Source organism: Oncorhynchus nerka, linkage group LG3, assembly GCF_034236695.1.
Source record: "Oncorhynchus nerka isolate Pitt River linkage group LG3, Oner_Uvic_2.0, whole genome shotgun sequence".
NCBI lineage: Eukaryota > Metazoa > Chordata > Actinopteri > Salmoniformes > Salmonidae > Oncorhynchus > Oncorhynchus nerka.
In genome coordinates, this window is record NC_088398.1 from 23250800 (window position 1) to 23273208 (window position 22409).

At 45.9% G+C, this 22409-nt stretch overlaps 2 protein-coding genes and 1 pseudogene across 3 annotated transcripts; 2 read left to right on the forward strand and 1 right to left on the reverse strand.

Moving 5' to 3' along the window:
• Positions 1-4180: 4180 nt before the first annotated feature.
• On the forward strand, positions 4181-9066 carry LOC115114197 (free fatty acid receptor 2-like; annotated as a pseudogene).
• Positions 9067-9141: 75 nt separating this feature from the next.
• LOC115105168 (free fatty acid receptor 2-like) lies at positions 9142-15037 on the forward strand. Its single transcript, XM_029626858.2, has 2 exons — positions 9142-12484; positions 12731-15037. Exon 2 carries the CDS (start codon positions 12741-12743, stop codon positions 13665-13667), a length of 927 nt encoding a protein of 308 aa, XP_029482718.1. The 5' UTR covers positions 9142-12484; positions 12731-12740; the 3' UTR covers positions 13668-15037.
• Positions 14876-20763, reverse strand: LOC115105175 (lens fiber membrane intrinsic protein-like). 2 transcript variants are annotated; one of them, XM_029626870.2, is made up of 5 exons: positions 20501-20763; positions 17989-18200; positions 17358-17507; positions 17022-17156; positions 14876-15152 (listed from the first exon to the last, which is right to left on the reverse strand). In XM_029626870.2, the coding sequence occupies exons 2-5, from the start codon at positions 18161-18163 to the stop codon at positions 15091-15093; spliced, it is 522 nt and encodes a 173-aa protein (XP_029482730.1). In that variant the 5' UTR covers positions 18164-18200; positions 20501-20763; the 3' UTR covers positions 14876-15090. The 2 variants fall into 2 exon arrangements, with proteins under 2 accessions (XP_029482730.1, XP_029482739.1); XM_029626879.2 differs by lacking the exon at positions 20501-20763 and adding an exon at positions 20369-20389.
• Between the last annotated feature and the right edge of the window lie 1646 nt (positions 20764-22409).

Genomic DNA, 22409 nt, shown 5'->3' on the forward strand with positions numbered 1-22409 from the left:
AGACCTTTGGAACATCTACATTTTAAAAAGTCAAATAAATCCATAATATAATCCACTATTTATTTTAGACAAGTCTAAAGAAACATGATATGAAGAAAATGAGGTCTATTTCAGATGAACAGAACAGCATACTCTGAGTTGTCCTTATGTTAGGTCCTGATCTGGCTATGGGCTACATTTAACATTTACATTTAAGTCATTTAGCAGACGCTCTTATCCAGAGCGACTTACAAATTGGTGCTTTCACCTTATGACATCCAGTGGAACAGCCACTTTACAATAGTGCATCTAGGTCTTTTAAGGGGGGTGAGAAGGATTACTTTATCCTATCCTAGGTATTCCTTAAAGAGGTGGGGTTTCAGGTGTCTCCGGAAGGTGGTGATTGACTCCGCTGTCCTGGCGTCGTGAGGGAGTTTGTTCCACCATTGGGGGGCCAGAGCAGCGAACAGTTTTGACTGGGCTGAGCGGGAACTGTACTTCCTCAGTGGTAGGGAGGCGAGCAGGCCAGAGGTGGATGAACGCAGTGCCCTTGTTTGGGTGTAGGGCCTGATCAGAGCCTGGAGGTACTGAGGTGCCGTTCCCCTCACAGCTCCGTAGGCAAGCACCATGGTCTTGTAGCGGATGCGAGCTTCAACTGGAAGCCAGTGGAGAGAGCGGAGGAGCGGGGTGACGTGAGAGAACTTGGGAAGGTTGAACACCAGACGGGCTGCGGCGTTCTGGATGAGTTGTAGGGGTTTAATGGCACAGGCAGGAGCCCAGCCAACAGCGAGTTGCAGTAATCCAGACGGGAGATGACAAGTGCCTGGATTAGGACCTGCGCCGCTTCCTGTGTGAGGCAGGGTCGTACTCTGCGGATGTTGTAGAGCATGAACCTACAGGAACGGGCCACCGCCTTGATGTTATTTGAGAACGACAGGGTGTTGTCCAGGATCACGCCAAGGTTCTTAGCGCTCTGGGACGAGGACACAATGGAGTTGTCAACCGTGATGGCGAGATCATGGAACGGGCAGTCCTTCCCCGGGAGGAAGAGCAGCTCCGTCTTGCCGAGGTTCAGCTTGAGGTGATGATCCGTCATCCACACTGATATGTCTGCCAGACATGCAGAGATGCGATTCGCCACCTGGTCGTCAGAAGGGGGAAAGGAGAAGATTAATTGTGTGTCGTCTGCATAGCAATGATAGGAGAGACCATGTGAGGTTATGACAGAGCCAAGTGACTTGGTGTATAGCGAGAATAGGAGAGGGCCTAGAACAGAGCCCTGGGGACACCAGTGGTGAGAGCACGTGGTGAGGAGACGGATTCTCGCCACGCCACCTGGTAGGGAGCGACCTGTCAGGTAGGACGCAATCCAAGCGTGGGCCGCGCCGGAGATGCCCAACTCGGAGAGGGTGGAGAGGAGGATCTGATGGTTCACAGTATCGAAGGCAGCCGATAGGTCTAGAAGGATGAGAGCAGAGGAGAGAGAGTTAGCTTTAGCAGTGCGGAGCGCCTCCGTGATACAGAGAAGAGCAGTCTCAGTTGAATGACTAGTCTTGAAACCTGACTGATTTGGATCAAGAAGGTCATTCTGAGAGAGATAGCGGGAGAGCTGGCCAAGGACGGCACGTTCAAGAGTTTTGGAGAGAAAAGAAAGAAGGGATACTGGTCTGTAGTTGTTGACATCGGAGGGATCGAGTGTAGGTTTTTTCAGAAGGGGTGCAACTCTCGCTCTCTTGAAGACGGGAGGGACGTAGCCAGCGGTCAGGGATGAGTTGATGAGCGAGGTGAGGTAAGGGAGAAGGTCACCGGAGATGGTCTGGAGAAGAGAGGAGGGGATAGGGTCAAGCGGGCAGGTTGTTGGGCGGCCGGCCGTCACAAGACGCGAGATGTCATCTGGAGAGAGAGGGGAGAAAGAGGTCAGAGCACAGGGTAGGGCAGTGTGAGCAGAACCAGCGGTGTCGTTTGACTTAGCAAACGAGGATCGGATGTCGTCGACCTTCTTTTCAAAATGGTTGACGAAGTCATCTGCAGAGAGGAGGAGGGGGGGAGGAGGATTCAAGAGGGAGGAGAAGGTGGCAAAGAGCTTCCTAGGGTTAGAGGCAGATGCTTGGAATTTAGAGTGGTAGAAAGTGGCTTTAGCAGCAGAGACAGAGGAGGAAAATGTAGAGAGGAGGGAGTGAAAGGATGCCAGGTCCGCAGGGAGGCGAGTTTTCCTCCATTTCCGCTCGGCTGCCCGGAGCCCTGTTCTGTGAGCTCGCAATGAGTCGTCGAGCCACGGAGCGGGAGGGGAGGACCGAGCCGGCCTGGAGGATAGGGGACATAGAGAGTCAAAGGATGCAGAAAGGGAGGAGAGGAGGGTTGAGGAGGCAGAATCAGGAGATAGGTTGGAGAAGGTTTGAGCAGAGGGAAGAGATGATAGGATGGAAGAGGAGAGAGTAGCGGGGAGAGAGAGCGAAGGTTGGGACGGCGCGATACCATCCAGTAGGGGCAGTGTGGGAAGTGTTGGATGAGAGCGAGGGAAAAGGATACAAGGTAGTGGTCGGAGACTTGGAGGGGAGTTGCAATGAGGTTAGTGGAGGAACAGCATCTAGTAAAGATGAGGTCAGCGTATTGCCTGCCTTGTGAGTAGGGGGAAGGTGAGAGGGTGAGGTCAAAAGAGGAGAGGAGTGGAAAGAAGGAGGCAGAGAGGAATGAGTCAAAGGTAGACGTGGGGAGGTTAAAGTCGCCCAGAACTGTGAGAGGTGAGCCGTCCTCAGGAAAGGAGCTTATCAAGGCATCAAGCTCATTGATGAACTCTCAGAGGGAACCTGGAGGGCGATAAATGATAAGGATGTTAAGCTTGAAAGGGCTGGTAACTGTGACAGCATGGAATTCAAAGGAGGCGATAGACAGATGGGTAAGGGGAGACTAGTTCATTTAGCAGACAAGATTTGCTTAGAATTCTATGGCATTATTCTGTGTTGAGCAGTTAACAAAGAAACAGGTACTCCTATATAATTCATTTAGAGTTATTTATGTACCTTTTGTTGTGGCACAAATGTTGGGCTATATGTTTTGACGTTTAATACATTCTAATGATGCAAGATGCGACTCTAATGATTTGAAAAAGGTTGCATGAAAGGCATGAGCTCTCTGTTTTTTGTGCAGGTGGCACATCAGTCTCTCATTCACAATTTGACAAGCACTTGATAATGCCTCGATTTTCCTGGCGGCATCCTCTTTGTGTGGCCAGAATGCCCCCTAAAAAAAATCCATGCCTTTTGCGGCCAGTAGCCGTTGTGCCCTTGGGCTGAATATAATAATTTCATTCCCTTCTACCTGCATGCTGCATGCTCCGTAGCACCTCTCACTCACATGGCTCTCATCACAGCATCAGGTCATAGGCTACAAGTGAAGACAGACACATCGGGGATGCAACTGCGCCTGTCCTTTTCCAATTTCAGGCGCATATTGAAGATATTGGAACAACTGTCCAAATTTACTTTACAGCCAACAAGATGAGTAGGCCTAAAGGCACTAGCCTATGTCAATCTACTATCCCCCATACTACAAAAGTTGATCTATTCTATTCTGTGCTAGAAATAAATATTCCAAACATGGTTTAGGACAGTTGTGGGATGCGATAGATCCCAAATTAATATAACCACTAGCATCAACGGTGCGGCAGGGTAGCCTAGTGGTTAGAGTGTTGGACTAGTAACCGAAAGGTTGCAAGTCCAATTCCCGAGCTGACAAGGTAACTGCCCCTGAACAGGCAGTTAACCCACTGTTCCTAGGCCGTCATTGAAAATAAGAATTTGTTCTTAACTGACATGCCTAAAATAAAAAAAATCAACAAACTTTTTTACGCAATGAGGCTGACACAACAGATCAGAACATTTAGCTTAGGCTATTTCGTCACATTATGTCACGTCCTGACCTTAGTTCCTTTTGTATTTTTCTATTCTAGGTTGGTCAGGGCATGAGTTGGGGTGGGCATTCTATGTTTTGTTCTTGTGTTTATATTTCTATGTGTTTGGCCTGGTATGGTTCCCAATCAGAGGCAGCTGTCAATCGTTGTCTCTGATTGAGAACCATACTTAGGTAGCTTGTTTTCCCACTCTTGTCTGTGGGTGGTTATTTTCCGTTTCAGTGTTTTTCACCATTCAGGATTGTTTCGGTTTTTCTTTATTCGCTTGTTTTCTGTGTTCATTAAATAAATATGAAGAACACTTACCACGCTGCATATTGGTCCGATATTTCCTACTCCTCCTCCTCAGAAGAAGACGACAACCGTTACAGAACCACCCACCACAACCGGACCAAGCAGCGTGGTAACCAGGAGCAGAGGGCTCTGGACTTCTGGACATGGGAGGAGATTTTGGACGGTAAGGGAAGAGCTGGAGGCAGCCAAAGCCAAGCGGCGGCATTATGAGGAGTTAGCCAGGAGAGCGGAGGCACCAGGTAAAGGGAGCCAGCGCTTTGAGGGAACACGGCTGGCAAGGAAGCCCGAGAGGCAGCCCCAAAAATGTCTTGGGGGGGACACATGGGGAGTGTGGCTAAGTCAGGTAGGAGATCTGAGCCAACTCCCCGTGCTTACCGTGGTGAGAGGTGGACCGGGCAGGCACCGTGTTATGCCGTGAGGTGCACGGTGTCCCCAGTGCGCAGGCATAGCCCGGAGACCTCCAGTGCGCCTCCACGGTCCGGTCCATCCGGTGCCTCCTCCACGCACCAGGCCTCCTGTGGCAGCCCCACGCAACAGGCTGTCTCTCCATCTCCTCCATCCAGGTGCTCCCTCCTGTCGAGCGCTTCCAGAGTCTCCCTCCTGTCCAGCACTTCCAGAGTCTCCCTCCTGTCCAGCACTTCCAGAGTCTCCCTCCTGTCCAGCACTTCCAGAGTCTCCCTCCTGTCCAGCGCTTCCAGAGTCTCCCTCCTGTCCAGCGCTTCCAGAGTCTCCCTCCTGTCCAGCGCTTCCAGAGTCTCCCTCCTGTCCAGCGCTGCCAGAGCCGCCCGTCAGTCAAGAGCTGCCAGAGCCGCCCGTCAGTTAGGAGCTGCCAGAGTCGCCCTTCACTCCGTTGCTGCCCGGAGTCGCCCTTCACGCCGGCGCTGCCGGAGTCACCCTTCACGCTGGCGCTGCCCGTAGTCTCCTGCCTATTCGGGGCCCGCTGCAAGGGTCCCCAGTCCGAGGTCGGCGGCGAGGGTCGCTGCTCCAATGGCGCCATTTAAGTGGGCCAAATCTATGGTGGAGTGGAGTCCACTACCCGCGCCAGAGCCGCCACCGTGGACAGATGCCCACCCAGACCCTCCCCTATGGGGTTAGGTTTTGCGTCCGGTGTCCGCACCTTGGGGGGGGTACTGTCACGTCCTGATCTTAGTTCCTTTTGTATGTTTCTATTTTAGGTTGGTCAGGGCGGGAGTTGGGGTGGGCATTCTATGCTTTGTTCTTATGTTTATATTTCTATGTGTTTGGCCTGGTATGGTTCCCAATCAGAGGCAGCTGACAATCGTTGTTTCTGATTGAGAACCATACTTAGGTAGCCTGTTTTTCCACTCTTGTTTGTGGGTGGTTATTTTCCGTTTCAGTGTTTTTCATCATTCAGGACTGTTTCGGTTTTTCTTTATTCTCTTGTTTTCTGTGTTCATTAAATAAATATGAGGAACACTTACCACGCTGCATATTGGTCCGATATTTCCTACTCCTCCTCAGAAGAGGAGGACGACAACTGTTACACATTATAAGCGCAGTAGCAGTAGGCTATAAGGGCAGTAGGCTATAAGCGCTAATTAGCAGGAAAACACCATTATCAAAAGTGATGGCAAATGCGATTATGCATGTAATTGATTGATGTAACACTTTCATTGTTAAGGTGCATTTTTATGGTGAAAATGATCTTCCCCAAATGTGAAACTCACGCGCTGCATATGTATGTCAGTTAGGCTCTACACCCGTTGTAAAACGGATTAATGTGCTTAATTTTAAGATGTTATTTGGCCACTTTAGTTGTGATACAAACCTTGTAAAAAAGCATGTAGGCCTATGGGCTAGGCTACATGAGGTGTGGGACTATGATTTGAAAAAGTTGCATAAAAAGGTATGCATTGTTTTTGCCTTACGCTGGGCATCATTCACAAGTGATAATATTGTCACCCATCAGACTATTCTTTATTTAATCATGTCTTTACATAAATCTAAATTCCACTCCTATTATTTAGTATTTCTTTTGATTAGAATGGACCATTATTATACACCTGTCTGGAAACAGGGACAGGGTAAAAATAACAACATGACATCTATGCACTTAAATAGCGATGGAGGACGCTTTCGTGGCTATAGAGTGCTGAGTACCAGGCAGTTAGCAAGTTTGGTAGGCTACTAATGACCATCAGCAGCATCAGAGCTTGGAGAAGCCTATTTACTGTGACTAAACAGTCATGTGGAATTTGACTACCTTCATGACTCGTGACCGCATGGGCACCATAACAGCCCTTGGTCTGGCACCTATTACCATACCCCGTTCAAAGGCAGTTACATCGTTTGTCTTGCCCATTCACTCTCTCATGTCTCAATTGTCTTCCCCTTCATCTATACTGATTTAAGTGGATTTAAAAAGTGACATCAATAACGGATCATAGCTTTCACCTGGATTCACCTGGTCAGTCTATGTCATGGAAAGAGCAGGTGATCATGTTTTGTATACTCAGTGTATATTGATTATTCAATCAGGGTCCACCCCAAAGCACCAAAACAAAGAAGCATTGATTGGGTAGAACAGTGCATTCTTAGAAAAAAAAGGTGCTATCTATAACCTTAAATGGTTCTTCGGCTCTCCCCGTAGGAGAACCCTTTCAAGAACCCTTTTGGTTCCATGTATATAGAACCCAAAAGGATTCTACCTGGAACCCAAAAGGGTTCTAACTGGAACCAAAAAGGGTTATCCTATGGGGACAGCTGAAGAACCCTTTAGGAACCCTTTTTTTCTAAGAGTGTAGCACCTTAATTAACCCCTTAGTCGAAGGCACACCTTATGTTGACAGTTATGCAAAACTTCAATGATTTAGTCCCAGTGATGGCTGTTACACTTGGTTTATTACACCGTTGCTTATCTCATTATATACAAATCACCCATTTATTGACTACTTACTTGAGCTGGAGAGAAAATATTTTTTCAGGTAAAATTATGAGCATGCAGTTAGAAAGAGGTGGACTGAGGTCCTCCCCAACAGAGCTGAGGAGAGAAGTGACATTAATCCCAAATCATGGACAATCGCTCTGCACTAACACCTTTCCGTGAAGCCTGTGTAGCGGACAGCCTTGGACTTTCCACCATATCCTCTGTTTGATGAACCGTTGATAGCGTGAGTAATACTTCAAAGTTCATGTTTTTTTATTTAAGACTTGGTCCTGACAGCACACTGCCAATTTATGTAGTTAAATAGCCTACTGATGGGAGCTGACACAATTCATCTCAAACAACAATTTTAAAAAATCTACATTCTAGCATGATGCTTTTATTTCCACATGGCGGAGCTTGGGTTTGAAATATAAAAAATGGAATCGGAGATGATTTCATGGATGGTTTCATTTTCATTTCAACTTTTCCTCAGCAAGCTGCATCCATTACATCATCATTTGAGATAATGGTGATCTTAATTTAAAGTTGACCATTTTTCATCTTACACTGAGTGCTACATGATCAAATATAGATAATAGTTGCTGTCGTTCTCTGCTTGTCCTCAGTTGAGAGCCATTGTGGTGAGGAGTGAGGTGATTCTGTCCGTCTACATCATCACCTTCCTGATTGGCCTAGCTGCCAACATCCTGGCACTCCATGCCTTCAGCGTCAAGATCCACAAAAAAAACCACTCCCACAGACATCCTCCTGCTCAACCTGATCGTGTCCGACCTTATCTTCCTGCTGTTCCTGCCCCTCAAGATGCACGAGGCAGCCTCTGGCATGGTCTGGACTCTCCCCAGTCCTCTCTGCAACATTACCCCTTTTGTCGTCTTCTCCTTCATCTACACCAGCTCCCTCCTGCTGACGGTGGTCAGTGTTGACCGCTACCTGTGTGTGGCCTTCCCTGTCCCGTGCAGGCTCCGCCGCAAGCTCTTGTACGGAGTGGTGAGCAGCCTGGTGGTGTGGGTCTTCAGCTCGGTCCACCTCTGCTTCATCTACATCGTGGAGAACCAGACCTCATATGATCTCTATATCTGCTATGATAACTTCACCCAGGAGCAGCTGAAGGTGGTGCTTCCCATGCGCTTGGAGCTGTGTGTGGTTCTATATATCGTGCCACTGCTGGTCTGTGTGTTCTGCTAACTGAACTTCATCCTCATCCTCAATAGGACCCCTAACCTTCGTGCAGAGAAAAGGAAGAGAGCCGTTGGAATGGCTATCGGGACCCTACTGGTTTTTGTTGTCTGCTTCCTGCCCCATAATGTCACCCATGTACAGGGGTTCATCATCCAAGACAATGTGGAGTGGCGGCTCTACGCTCTGTACCTGACCACGGTCAACACCGTCCTGGCTCCTATGACGTTCTACTTCTCCTCCTCCATGTTCCAGGCCACCATGAAGAGGATCCTGACTGGGAAGTGAATGAACAGCTCCTCTGGCATCTTCATGACAGCTCAAAACAACACTAGAGACATAGAGGGACAAAGTAACCCACCCACAACTGAGGGAGTTTGTCTGACCACTGACAGAGATTTTTCTGACAATTGAAGACTTCCTAATATGGATGCCATATCATGGGGCAAACAGTCACCAGTTCACAGACAATGATGTAGACTAGAGAGAGACCTGCCAGCAGCATACCTGCCAGCAGCATACCACCCTGCATCCCACTGCTCACTTCAAATCAAATCAAAGTTTATTTGTCATGTGCGCTGAATACAACAGGTGTAGACCTTACAGTGAAATGCTTACTTACAGGCTCTAACCAAAAGTGCAAAAAAGGTATTAGGTGAGCAATAGGATAGTTAAGAAATAAAACAACAGTAAAAAGACATGCTATATACAGTAGCGAGGCTATAAAAAGTAGAGAGGCTACATACAGACACCAGTTAGTCAGGCTGATTGAGGTAGTATGATATATGATAAACAGAGAGTAGCAGCAGCGTAAAAAGAGGGGTTGGGGGGAGGGGTTGGGGTAGGCACACAATGCAAATAGTCCGGGTAATCATTTCCTTACCTGTTCAGGAGTCTTATGGCTTGGGGGTAAAAACTGTTGAGAAGCCTTTTTGTCCTAGACTTGGCACTCCGGTACCGCTTGCCATGCGGAAGCAGAGAGAACACTCTATGACTGGGGTGGCTGGGGTCTTTGACAATTTTTAGGGCCTTCCTCTGACACTGCCTGGTGGAGAGGTCCTGGATGGCAGGCAGCTTAGCCCCAGTGATGTACTGGGCCGTACACACTACCCTCTGTAGTGCCTTGTGGTCAGAGGCCAAGCAATTGCTGTACCAGGCAATAATGCAACCAGTGCATGCTCTCGATGTTGCAGCTGTAGAACCTTTTGAGGATCTGAGGACCCATGCCAAAACGTTTCAGTTTCCTGAGGGGGAATAGGCTTTGTTGTGCCCTCTTCACGTCTTGGTGTGTTTGGACCATTCTAGTTTGTTGTTGATGTGGACAACAAGGAATTTGAAGCTCTCAACCTGCTCCACTAAAGCCCCGTCGAAGAGAATGGGGACATGCTCGGTCCTCCTTTTCCTGTAGTCCACAATCATCTCCTTAGTCTTGGATACGTTGAGGGATAGGTTGCTATTCTGTCACCACCCGGCAAGGTCTCTGACCTCCTCCCTATAGGCTGTCTCGTCGTTGTCGGTGATCAGGCACATCAACACACTGTTGTATCGTCTGCAAACTTAATGATGGTGTTGGAGTCGTGCCTGGTCATGCAGTCGTGGGTGAACAGGGAGTACAGGAGGGGACTGAGCACGCACCCATGGGGAGTTCCAGTGTTGAGGATCAGCTTGGCAGATGTGTTTCTACCTAACCTCACCACCTGGGGGCGGCGCGTCAGGTAGTCCAGGATCCAGTTGCAGAGGGAGGTGTTAAGTCCCAGGATCCTTAGCTTAGTGGTGAGCTTTGAGGGTACTAAGGTGTTGAACACTGACTTACAGTCAACGAATAGCATTCTCACATAGGTGTTCCTTTTGTCCATGTGGGAAAGGGCAGTGTGGAGTGCAATAGAGATTGCATTATCTGTGGATCTGTTTGGGCGGTATGCAAATTGGAGTGGGTCTAGGGTTTCTAGGATAATGTTGTTGATGTGAGCCATTAACAACCTTTCAAAGCACTTCATGGCTACGGATGTGAGTGCTACTCGTCTGTAGTCATTTAGGCAGGTTGCCTTTGTGCTCTTGGGCACAGAGACTATGGTGGTCTGGTTGAAACATGTTGGTATTACAGACTCAATCAGGGACGTTGACAATTTCAGTGAAGACACCTGCCAGTTGGTCATCATATACCCGGAGCACAAGTCCTGGTAATCCATCTGTCCCCCGCAGCCGTGTGAATGTTGACCTGTTTAAAGGTCTTTCTCACGTCGGCTACGGAGAGCGTAATCACACAGTCGTCCGGAACAGCTGATGCTCTCATGCATTCCCGTTACTTGCCTCGAAGCGAGCATAGAAGTGATTTAGCTTGTCTAGCAGGCTCGCGTCACTGGGCAGCTCGCGGCTGTGCTTCCCTTTGTAGTCTGTAATAGTTTGCAAGCCCTGCCACATAAGACAAGAGTCAGAGCCGGTGTAGTATGCTTCAATCATAGCTCTGTATTGACGCGTTGCCTGTTTGATGGTTCGTCACAGGGCATAGCAGGATTTCTTGTAAGCTTCCGGGTTAGGGTCTAGCACCTTGAAAGCGGCAGCTCTAGTCTTTAGCTCAGTGTGAATGTTGCCTATAATCCATGGCTTCTGGTTTGGGTATGTACGTACAGTCACTGTGGGGACGACGTCCTCAATGCACTTATTGATGAAGCCAGTAACTGATGTGGTGTACTCCTCAATGCCATCGGAAGAATCCCGGAACGTGTTCCAGTCTGTGATGACAAAACAGTCCTGTAGTTTAGCATCTGCTTCATATGACCACTTTTTTATAGACCGAGTCACTGGTGCTTCCTGCTTTAATTTTAGCTTGTAAGTAGGAATCAGGATAGAGTTGTGGTCGGATTGACCAAATGGAGGGCGAGGGAGAGCTTTGTACGCGTCTCTGTGTGTGGAGTGCAGGTGATCTCGATTTCTTTTCCCTCTGGTTGCACATTTAACATGTTGATAGAAATTTGGTAGAACTGATTTAAGTGTTCCTGCATAAGTCTCCGGCCACTAGGAGCGCCGCCTCTGGGTTAGTGGTTTCCTGTTTGCTTATTTCCTTATACAGCTGACTGAGTGCGGTCTTAGTGCCAGCATCTGTCTGTAGTGGTAAATAAACAGCCATGAAAAGTATAGCTGAAAACTATACTTAACTAAACTCACTTGACTCTGAAGCTAAGCAGGGTTGGTCCTAGTTGGTCCCTGGATGGGAGACCAGATGCTACTGGAAGTGGTGTTGGAGGGCTAGTAGAAAGCACTCTTTCCTCTGGTCTAAAAAAACCATCACAATGCCCCAGGGCAGTGATTGGGGACATTGTCCTGTGTTGCGAGCTGTCTTTCGGATGGGATGTTAAACAGGTGTCATGGCTCTCTGTGGTCACTAAAGATCCCATAAGAGTAGGGGTGCTAGCCCGGTGTCCTGGCTAAATTCCCAATCTGGCCCACATACTATCTTGACCACCGAATTATCCCCAGGTTCCAATTGGCTCATTCATCCCCCCTCCTCTCCCCTGTAACTTTCCCCAGGCTGTTGCTGTAAATGAGAATGTGTTCTCAGTCAACATACCTGGTAAAATACAGGTAAAATGAAAACCTGAAAGCTTCATTGCGAAGCTGCCAATCTTTACATAACTGTTCTCTTTGAAAGAGTATTGCTTTTCAGCCCATTAATATGTGTAACTTGTTATTATATAGTAGTTATTGATGAAGTGGCATCAAAATGCTAATAGATTATTCCAAACCTGAGCCACAACCACATGAACTCATACAGTAACAATTAGAGTTTTGTTGCTACAGTTCTCATCAAGTCTTAGCAAAATGCTAATGCACATATGTTATATCAACCTTGGGCACATGGGAAAATAAATCTTAGGATTACAGTACCCTGTTATCATTGACATGACTGTTCTCTTGGGAAGGCAATGTCTGTTTGCACACTATTTACAAAAACATATTGAAATTAGACGTTGGTATGTCACTCCCTCCTACACATATATAATATCAAATGTAAACACAGCAATGTTTTGCATTTTAGTTAACCGTTACCATGCAGTCTCACCTCCTCATGTTTGCAGACCACTGTTCAATGCGTCTGCTGTACACTCAGACAGGTCTGCTTGACTACTATATATGCTGGCACGTAACAGATCTTAAATTACCACCCTTGGCTGAGCTCTCCAATTCCTGATTAAAAAGAAATACACATCTACAGCCAGGTAGGTTATGACCATTTGAAATTAAGAATGTGTTTTCCTTCTACCTTTCAGTTTTTCACTGTTGAGCTGCAAGTATACTGTGGGGAGGATGTAGCTATTAGCAGATTGGGATTCCTTCATTGGTAATAAGAAGTTGGCTGAGATAGTGTAACAAAAATACATTGAAAACAACCAAATTTGTATAATTTGAAAACATGATTATTGGGCACCCTGAATGTGTTATTTTTGGCTTTGTTTATCTTATAGGTTCAAGGCCATGGTGTGGGTGAAAAGTGAGGTGATTCTGTCCGTCTACATCATCACTTTCTTGATTGGCCTGCCTTCCAACATCCTGGCACTCTACGCCTTCAGCGTCAAGATCCACAAAAAGCCCACTCCCACAGACATCCTCCTGCTCAACCTGATCGTGTCCGACCTCCTCTTTCTTCTCTTCCTGCCTCTCAAGATGTACGAGGCGGCCTCCGGCATGCAGTGGTACCTGCCCGAGTTCCTCTGCTCCATCACTTCCTACACCTTCTTCTCCACTATCTACACCAGTTCTCTCCTGTTGATGGCTGTCAGTGTGGTCCGGTACCTGGCGGTTGCCTTCCCCATCACCTACCGCCAAATCAACAAACCTTTCTATTCTGTGGTGGCCAGCACAATCATCTGGCTTCTCACCACTGCCCACTGCAGCATCGTGTTCATCATCCAGCACCACCAGGACCTCCCCCCAAGCAACACCTCCGTCTGCTACGAGGACTTCACCAAACAACAGCTGACCATCCTCCTCCCGGTGCGTCTGGAGTTCTTCGTCATGCTCTGCTTGGTTCCTCTCATGGTTTGCATCTTCTGCTACCTCCGCTGTATCTGGATCCTGTACACGCTCCCCAGGATCAGCCCAGGCCAGAAGCAGAAGGCCATCGGGATGGCGCTGGGTACTCTGGCCGTCTTCCTTGTGTGTGTCTTTCCCTACAACTTCTCCCATGTGCTGGGTTTCTTCACAGGGCACAGCCCCCCGTGGAGGTACTACACCCTGCTGCTCAGCGCCTTCAACACCTGCCTGGACCCTATCATCTTCTACTTCTCCTCTTCCACCTTCCGCATCACTATCAAGATGTCCATCTGCAAGATGCTGGGACTGCGACATGGTCAGGCTGCGATCCAAAGGGAATGCACAATAGCCGATATTGGCCAAGAGTAGAAAATGTAGTCACCTTACTCCAAGTGCCCTTTGGGTAATTTTGTCAACAATAACTATTCATTTCACCAAATGTTTTAATTCTGTCATAGAGATCAAACGTTCAACTTCATAAAAAAACATGTTTTCCCATCTCAAGATGTTCAATTGAGAAGAATAACTATGCAAATTCAAATTAAAGTGACGGGATTGACCGCAATAGGGTTAACAACATCTTAAATCAGCCATAACTTCCTTTGTGACGGGGAATGGAAGCATTTCTAGTAACTTGTTAAAAACATTTCTAGCCTATCTATCTATGGGTAACACAGGGTCAATGGGTTATGCTTGACGCGCTCAGTTTCCCAGCACAAAACACCAGAAAATGGCCTAAAATAGAAAGAACCAGCTCACCTGCTTTTACACAATGATATGGCTATATTACTAGATGGTACATTTTTCTTTTTGATTCAATCATTTAAAAATGAATCGTTTTACCATATTTAAACGAGAGTTCAGTTCATGTTACAGGGTTAACATAAACCTGAGGGACAAATGTAAATGAATCATGAAATAAGTCAAAATTGTCTGATATTACTTTCCTAGAGTAACAAAATAACTCGGACTTGTAATTACGTAGATATATGTCTTCCTAGAAGGTGAACAAACATGACGTTGGATAAGCCAAAACGGGGATTTTCAGAGAAAATTAAAACCTTTACTTTAATGAAAACACACTGCTATTAGAATGTGTAAATTAAAAATTAAAAAGGCTTAGCTTAGTTAGAGCATAGATGTATGTCATCCTCATGTTAAATTGAGTGTTTTATTGAAATGACCAAAGGCACTCTATTCGTGGAACGACCCAGCTATATATTTAAGATATTTAATTGAAATATATTTCAAGATAATATGTAGTTTCTGTTTTAAAAACTTCTGTGAACTGTACCTTTTTTTTGTTGCCAAAGTCATTCATATTTAAATGTTCAAATGTTTACATTCCATTTACAAAAGTGAGCACTTCATACATGATTCATTTGTTTCGTCACAGTAGCTTCTGTTACCCTTTTGAATTGCACACTATGTGAAAGCTTGGTTGTTATCCTTTAAATGATTCATTTGTCTGGTTAGAGGTATGTTCTATGTGACCCATTTGAATTGAAACATAATGCTACATATTTTCTTTCTGTATTCAAGAGTTTCAAGGCTGAATGTAAGAAAGAGTATAAATGTTTTACTGTTAGAGTTATAGCTTTATTAAAATGACACGTAAACTGCTCAGGCATAACCAAACATTTGTATTCATCTTTGGTTCTCAATTACCTAGTACAGTTTCTATATTTCAATGATATGTCTATTGGTGTAAGCTTGATTCTTTAATCGTGTTGGAATTGTGTGGCCAAAATGTCCCGGATTTGCAATCTTTCCACTGGCTTTCCTCTCTCTTTTAGCGTGGGTCCACCACTCTCCTGCATTCATGCATTCTGTAGGCACACATGTAAAATATTCCTGCAAAAGAAAAACATGTAAATCAACAACTGTCCAGCATCCATGCTACTTGAGGCAGTCCCCACAGAGTTACAGTTGAAGTCGGAAGTTTACATACACCTTAGCCAAATACATTTAAACTCAGTTTTTCACAATTCCTGACATTTAATCCTAGTAAAGATTCCCTTGTCTTAGGTCAGTTAGGATCACCACTTTATTTTAAGAATGTGAAATGTCAGAATAATAGTAGAGAATGCTTTACTTAAGCTTTTATTTCTTTCATCACATTCCCAGTGGGTCAGAAGATTGCATACACTCAATTAGTATTTGGTAGCATTGCCTTTAAATTGATTAACTTGGGTCAAACATTTCAGGTAGCCTTCCACAAGCTTCCCACAATAAGTTGCATTTTGACCCATTCCTCCTGACAGAGCTGGTGTAACTGAGTCAGGTTAGTAGGCCTCCTTGCTCAAACACGCTTTTACAGTCTGCCCACACATTTTCTATGGGATTGAGGTCAGGGCTTTGTGATGGCCACTCCAATACCTTGACTTTGTTGTCCTTAAGCCATTTTGCCACAACTTTGGAAGTATGCTTGGGGTCATTTGCAACCAAGCTTTAACTTCCTGACTGATGTCTTGAGATGTTGCTTCAATATATCCACATAATTTTCTATCCTTATGGATGCCATCTATTTTATGAGGTGCACCAGTCCCTCCTGCAGCAAAGTACCCCCACAACATGATGCTGCTTCACGGTTGGGATGGTGTTCTTTGGCTTGCAAGTCTCCCCCTTTTTCCTCCAAACATAACGATGGTCATTATGGCCCAGCAATTTTTTTTCTGAGGTCTTGGATGATTTCTTTTGATTTTCCCATGATGTTAAGCAAAAAGGCACTGAGTTTGAAGGTAGGCCTTGAAATACATCCACAGGTACACCTACAATTGACTCAAATGATGTTAATTAGCCCATCAGAAGCTTCTAAAGCCATGACATAATTTTCTGGAATTTTCCAAGCTGTTTAAAGGCACAGTCAACTTAGTGTTTGTAAACTTCTGACCCACTGGAATTGTGATACAGTGAATTATAAGTGAAATAATATGTCTGTAAACAATTGTTGGGAAAATGACTTGTGTCATGCACAAAGTAGATGTCCTAACCGACTTGACAAAACTATAGTTTGTTAAGAAGAAATTTGTAGAGTGGTTGAAAAACCAGTTTTAATGACTCCAACCTAAGTGTATGTAAACTTCCGACTTCAACTATATATAAAGAATAGTTTATGATCTGTTATCAATTAATACCAGCATTGTCTGCATGTTTCATCAATAAAACTGCAACACTTGATGATATTCAGCAGTGTTTTGGTTTAACTCGATTCGACTAGCATTTGGGGATTTTAAATAATGACTTAGGAGATGAGAAGAACATATACCATCTGAATCTAGTTCTGCTCACCCATAGAGAACAAAAGAGGACACACTCCTATATTTGCCATTGATGCTTCTGTGACAGCATCGGCAGCTCCTTCATTTTTGTAGTTGAATATTATCTTCTTCTATACATTTATCGCCAATCTTTAAACAAACGGAAAAGGTGCATACCGCCACCTACTGTGCAGGATTGTGTTTTTTGTCAAAACATCCGTACAGCCAAGTTGGTGATTTACTGCCACCTGCAGTGTTGGAATGTTTGTTCAGGAGTATACTTTTTTGGCTGATCCCTCCCGCTGACCTGGATGGAATTCTATGATCCTTCCTTAACCTACAGGAAGTCCCACCCAGTTGACACCTTTTAAATTGTGTAAGCTTGTAATGGTGCTGCCCGTGCTCAAACAGAATTTCTGGCAAGTGGACCCTCCATCCATATTTGTGTCTTTATCATTTTTACCTGCAAAGAAGGTCATGAGCAGTGCCACCCAGCCCAGTATGTAGGACCAAGAGAAGCGCCAGTCACCGAAGCGCTTCCCCAGGAAGTTCACCGTCACTCCAGTGTAGATGGCCATTGCAAGCAGAACAAAGAGAGCTGGCGGATAGTAAGGTAGGATAAGTTCAAATTCTGACTCCCAATTTACAGTAGACAGAACTGTAGGCAAAATAGCGGTTGAGTCAGTAAACATAGACATAATGATTTTTCCTGAAATCATTTACATTTGTGTATTGAGGCTGTGCGTATTTGTGTATTGTGTCTAGCTCTGTTAGCTTCGCAATGTCCAGTGGAACTCACTGGAGACAAAGAACATGATCCCTGCAGCGAAGGAGCGGTTGAACCTCTCGAAGGCAGAGAAATGGGCAAAGGAGAGAATGCCTGCGATGATGCCCGCGAAGCACGACATGGCTGACAGGATCATGAAGGCACGGGTGGCATTCCAGTAGGCTGAGAGAGAGAGAGAGAGAGAGCGAGAGAGAGAGAGGAATAAAACAAGACAAAGAGAGGACAGATACAATTTCAAAGAAAGTCGCAAGCCCACACACCTGTGAAAACCATGTCTTGATCCATTCATTCAGTCTAATGCTCCAAATGTTATTTTTCACCTACACTAGTGCCAGCCAATTAGGGCCAACGGGTGCATGATTTGCCTCCATAGTTAACTGTAAAAACATATTGAGTCTAAAACACGTATTGATTCTATTGAGTCTGAGTCTAATGGCACATGTTGCTATTTCAGTCATTCAGTCATCCCCTTCATTACAGTCCTCCTTGGTAGTCATGAACATAGGTAAGACAGGCATACAACATTCACATTAGGAAGTCCTTCAACTAAGGGAGTTTCGTCTGACAACTGAGGGACTTCCTAATATGGATGCCGTACAGGCAGTCCCAGTGGTGCTATGGGTCCCCAGTGCGCCCCACTCACCGATGCTGTCCGTCTGCATGTAGCACTTTCCCGACATGCAGTACCTCCACAGGCCCTGGTGGGCGAAGCTCCCCGACAAGCGGTACTGCATCCAGTAGTCTGTCGCAGTTGAGACCACCAGCAGGATGTTCCCCACTATGGCGCAGAACAGGCCCCCTCCCATAAAGCTGTGCATCCTGAGTGGCACTGCGACGGTGGCGAGGCTCTACGCACTGCAGCGCACAGAAAGGCAGAGGGACAGGGTCAATGGCACAGTCAATACAGGGAAACATCAGCTACAGGCAACACAGTCAACTATGGGGCACAGGCAACATGGTCAACCGTGGGGCACAGACAACACAGTCAACCATGGGGCACAGGCAAAACAGTCAACTATGGGGCACAGACAGCACAGTCAACCATGGGGCACAGGCAACACGGTCAAATATGGGGCACAGACAACACAGTCAACCATGGGGCGCAGACCACACAGTCAACCATGGGGCACAGGCAAAACAGTCAACTATGGGGCACAGACAGCACAGTCAACCATGGGGCACAGGCAACACAGTCAACCACAGGCAACACAGTCAACTATGGGGCACAGGCAACACGGTCAACCATGGGGCACAGACAACACAGTCAACCATGGGGCACAGGCAACACTGTCAACCATGGGGCACAGGCAACACAGTCAACCATGGTTCACAGGCAATAGTGTCAACCATGGGGCACAGGCAATAGTGTCAACCATGGGGCACAGGCAATAGAGTCAACCATGGGGCACAGGCAATAGAGTCAACCATGGGGCACAGGCAATAGAGTCAACCATGGGGCACAGGCAATAGAGTCAACCATTGGACGGTTTACGGATGCCTTTAAGGTCCTACTACACAAAGTTGCAGGCAGCCAGGGTTGGGGTCAATTCCATTTTACTTCAGTGAATTCAGGAAGTGAATTGCATGTCCAGAATTACAAATAGCTGCTTATCGTTATCATTATTTTATTTTTCTTTCACATCCTGGATTGACTGAATTGAAATAGAACTGACCCCAGGCCTGAAGGCCACAATGGCACACACTGTGCCCACACACTGAACACAACACACAGACGTAGCCTAGACAGGTGCATCAATGGTGCATAGAACCAGGCAATGCTTCACTCAGCAACAGTGCAGAGACGTGACACACTCAGCACAAACCAGATGAAGCAACACAGTATCACTTCCTTATTTACAGAGACACACGTGAACATGTGTCATATTCAATAGCACAGGACGGCAAAGTGTCTCTGTAGCTGCACAGAGACACTATGGACTCTATTTTGAGCTGAAATGTTCGATTTCTGTATCACTGTCAACACTGTGCAATCCACTGATGCTATCTACTACCCGCATGCAATGTAGAAATGTCAACTCAGTAACCTCAAACACATACAAAAATACTCCAACACTCCACAAGCGTGGTTATACTGAAATATGGAAGTGTTACATTTCAAAGTGAGAGTGGAGGAGGGGCAGTGGTGTAAGTATTTCCCGGCTCCAAGAAATGCTCATGTAGAACTAACCAACAACAAATGATGGATATTAAAGCTGGATGGTATTTCCTGAGACAGTGATTCATGACCATCCAGCCAACAGTCATAACACCTCTGGAACACCTGTTTCCAGAAGATAAAACGTCCATAGAGGTTCCTTTAGGGTTGTGGAAACGAAGAGCTAACGGTCTCACTCATTGATCTTGCACCCGAGGCACTAGAAAAGAAACATTCAGTTCAGTGGTTCAATGCAAAGTGAATACTATTTGTAACACAGAACAATCACCAAGGTACTGCAGAGATTCATGGATGCCTCATAACTTCTGCATCCATCTTGGCCATTTAACCTTTATTTATTCAGTTAAGAGCAAATTCTTATTTACAATGACGGCCTACACCGGCCAAACCCGTACAATGCTAGGCCAATTGTGCACAGCCAGTTGTGATACAGCGTGGATTTGAACCAGGGTGTCAGGGTCTCCTTTAGCACTGAGATGCAGTGCCTTAAACCGCTGCACCACTCGGGAGCCCAACCACAGTCAAATGACATTGAACATGCTTTGAACGTTACTTGAGGTCAAGCGTTGAAGTCAATACCTGTAGAATGCTGAATGGGTTACGACTGCATTTTTAAAAAAGCATACTTTGTAATACAATGAAATGACAAATGACAGTTATTTACTCATTTCACTTTAGAGACTAAAGCATTATCATATTCTGATTAGTACTGAATGATTTCAATGTAATTAGCCCTTAACCCTTTCATTGCACTTCAGACCAAGTCGTCATTAGTCTTAGAGAAATATGCTTTCATTCAGTAGCTCTGCATGTTTTCTCTTTTTAAGAAGTGTCCCACTTTGCCCACCTGTGCCCCACATGGCTTTACTCCACACAGATTTACTGTATACACTTGCTTATTAGTCCAATCAGTCCAAACGGTCCAATCTGGCAACACAACAAAACAGCACCGGGACTAAAGTACCAGGATGCATCTTACCTGAGTTCTTCAGGAAAAATAAACCCTCTTAAGTGTCAACCTTTCCGCAGGGAAAGACTGAGAGAGAAAGAGAGAGAGTGGAAGCCCGGAGTGAGCAAAAGGTTGAAGAGGACCCCCTAGGCCGAATTCCAAAAAGTTATCCGCTCTGCTTTTCTGTCTATGGAGGCAAATCCTTTACAGCAACCAACAGCGAGAACAAATGCTCTTGAGCTGGTGGGCGCAGAGGCACGTGGCTCTTTCCCATTGAGCGACCATGGGGACTAATGGAGGGGGGATTGGGTTGATAGTATGGGATAGTAGTGGATGGGGGGGGTGAGGCCGCCACAGGTGTGCCGTGGTCCGCTTTTGTTGTTGTATTTGGTGTTCTGGAACTGTGGATGTGCAGAGGCTTGCAGTACTGGGGGTGGTCAATGCAACATGCTGAAGCTCACACTTTCTTTCAGTTGGAGGAGCGTACTGTCATCTGTGGGCTGGGTATGGCCATGAGGGCAGATACACGCTTAGAGAGCCCACACATGACCACACGCATGGCTTAAATGAACTCCCTCTCTCCATCTCGCTCTCTCACGCACGCATTGACACCTGCTCACAAACACACAATGTCAACATACATACGCAGTATCACCATGACGCACTGAGGGTCACTTTTCATTTATTCAAATGATCTGTTGCCAAGTAGTTACAATATGATTATTTACACAGAATTTCAATGCATGTATATTAGATACCTTACAGTCAGACAAAATGGTTTGATCAGTCATTAAGGAGCTTAATTAAATATTAACATTCATGCCCAGAATTCAAGGAGAAAAAATTGTATGGTAAATAAATACACCAGTGAACTGTACCAACACAGAAGTGAAACAGAACTGACTGTGTGTCTGTCTCCCAGTTATTTAGCTCCAGGCCTCATGGACCTCAATTCCAGTGAACACGGGCCTCTGGGCTGCCTAAACAAACACAGGAAATGATTCTACGATGAGCATTCAAAGATGTTCCCGAGTCCAGTTCTCACTGACCTCTTGTTCTAATAAACATCTTTCCATATCTACTGGTCTGTGTGCTAGTGTGTTTTTTAATATCTCCCGTCTCCAAATCTTATCCTCCCAGCATTATACAAAGGAGGAGACGGCCATTTTATACTTGGACCCTGTACCCGGTGTCATACACATTACTGTGGAAGTCCTCGTCTGACACCATCAGAGTGAGTGTATTACCTGGGCAGTCAGTAGGATCATTGTGTATCACCTGCAGTGCCCCCTTCAGCTCAACCTCCTCCAGTGCAACATGGCAATCTCTTCTGTGAAGGTAAGACCACAGTCATTAGATGACATCGCTGACATTATTGTTTAATGGGTAGTGCAGTCCAAACCCTGATTCCGCTATGTTAACATTTTTCCACACTATCCGATTGGAATAATAGTGTGAAATTGTGAAAATTATGATGTGGTCCTTATAGTGTCATGGGTGGCTCAGTTGGTAGAGCATGGTTTTGCAACGCCAGGGTTGTGGGTTTGATTCCCACGGGGGAACAGTATGAAAATGTATGCGCTCACTACTGTAAATTGCTCTAGATAAGTACATCTGCGAAATGACTAAACTGTCAAGGTAAATGTAGTGTATAAGCTGTTTGAAAGGACAGGTAGTGCTGCTGTCCTTGTACCACATATCCCCTGGAGGCAAAGGTTTGATCCCCCGTTCTGCCAATCACTATCTCACCTGCATCCCTAATAAACTCTACCATCTCATATTCTGACACAACTGTGAGCATTAGAGTCAACATGCGCCAGCATCCCTGTGGAATGCTTCTGACACCTCGTAGCGACCATGCCCTGACGAATTGAGGCTGCTCTGAGGGCAAAAGGGGATATTATGAAGGTGTTCCTGATGTTTGGTAAACTCTGTGTGG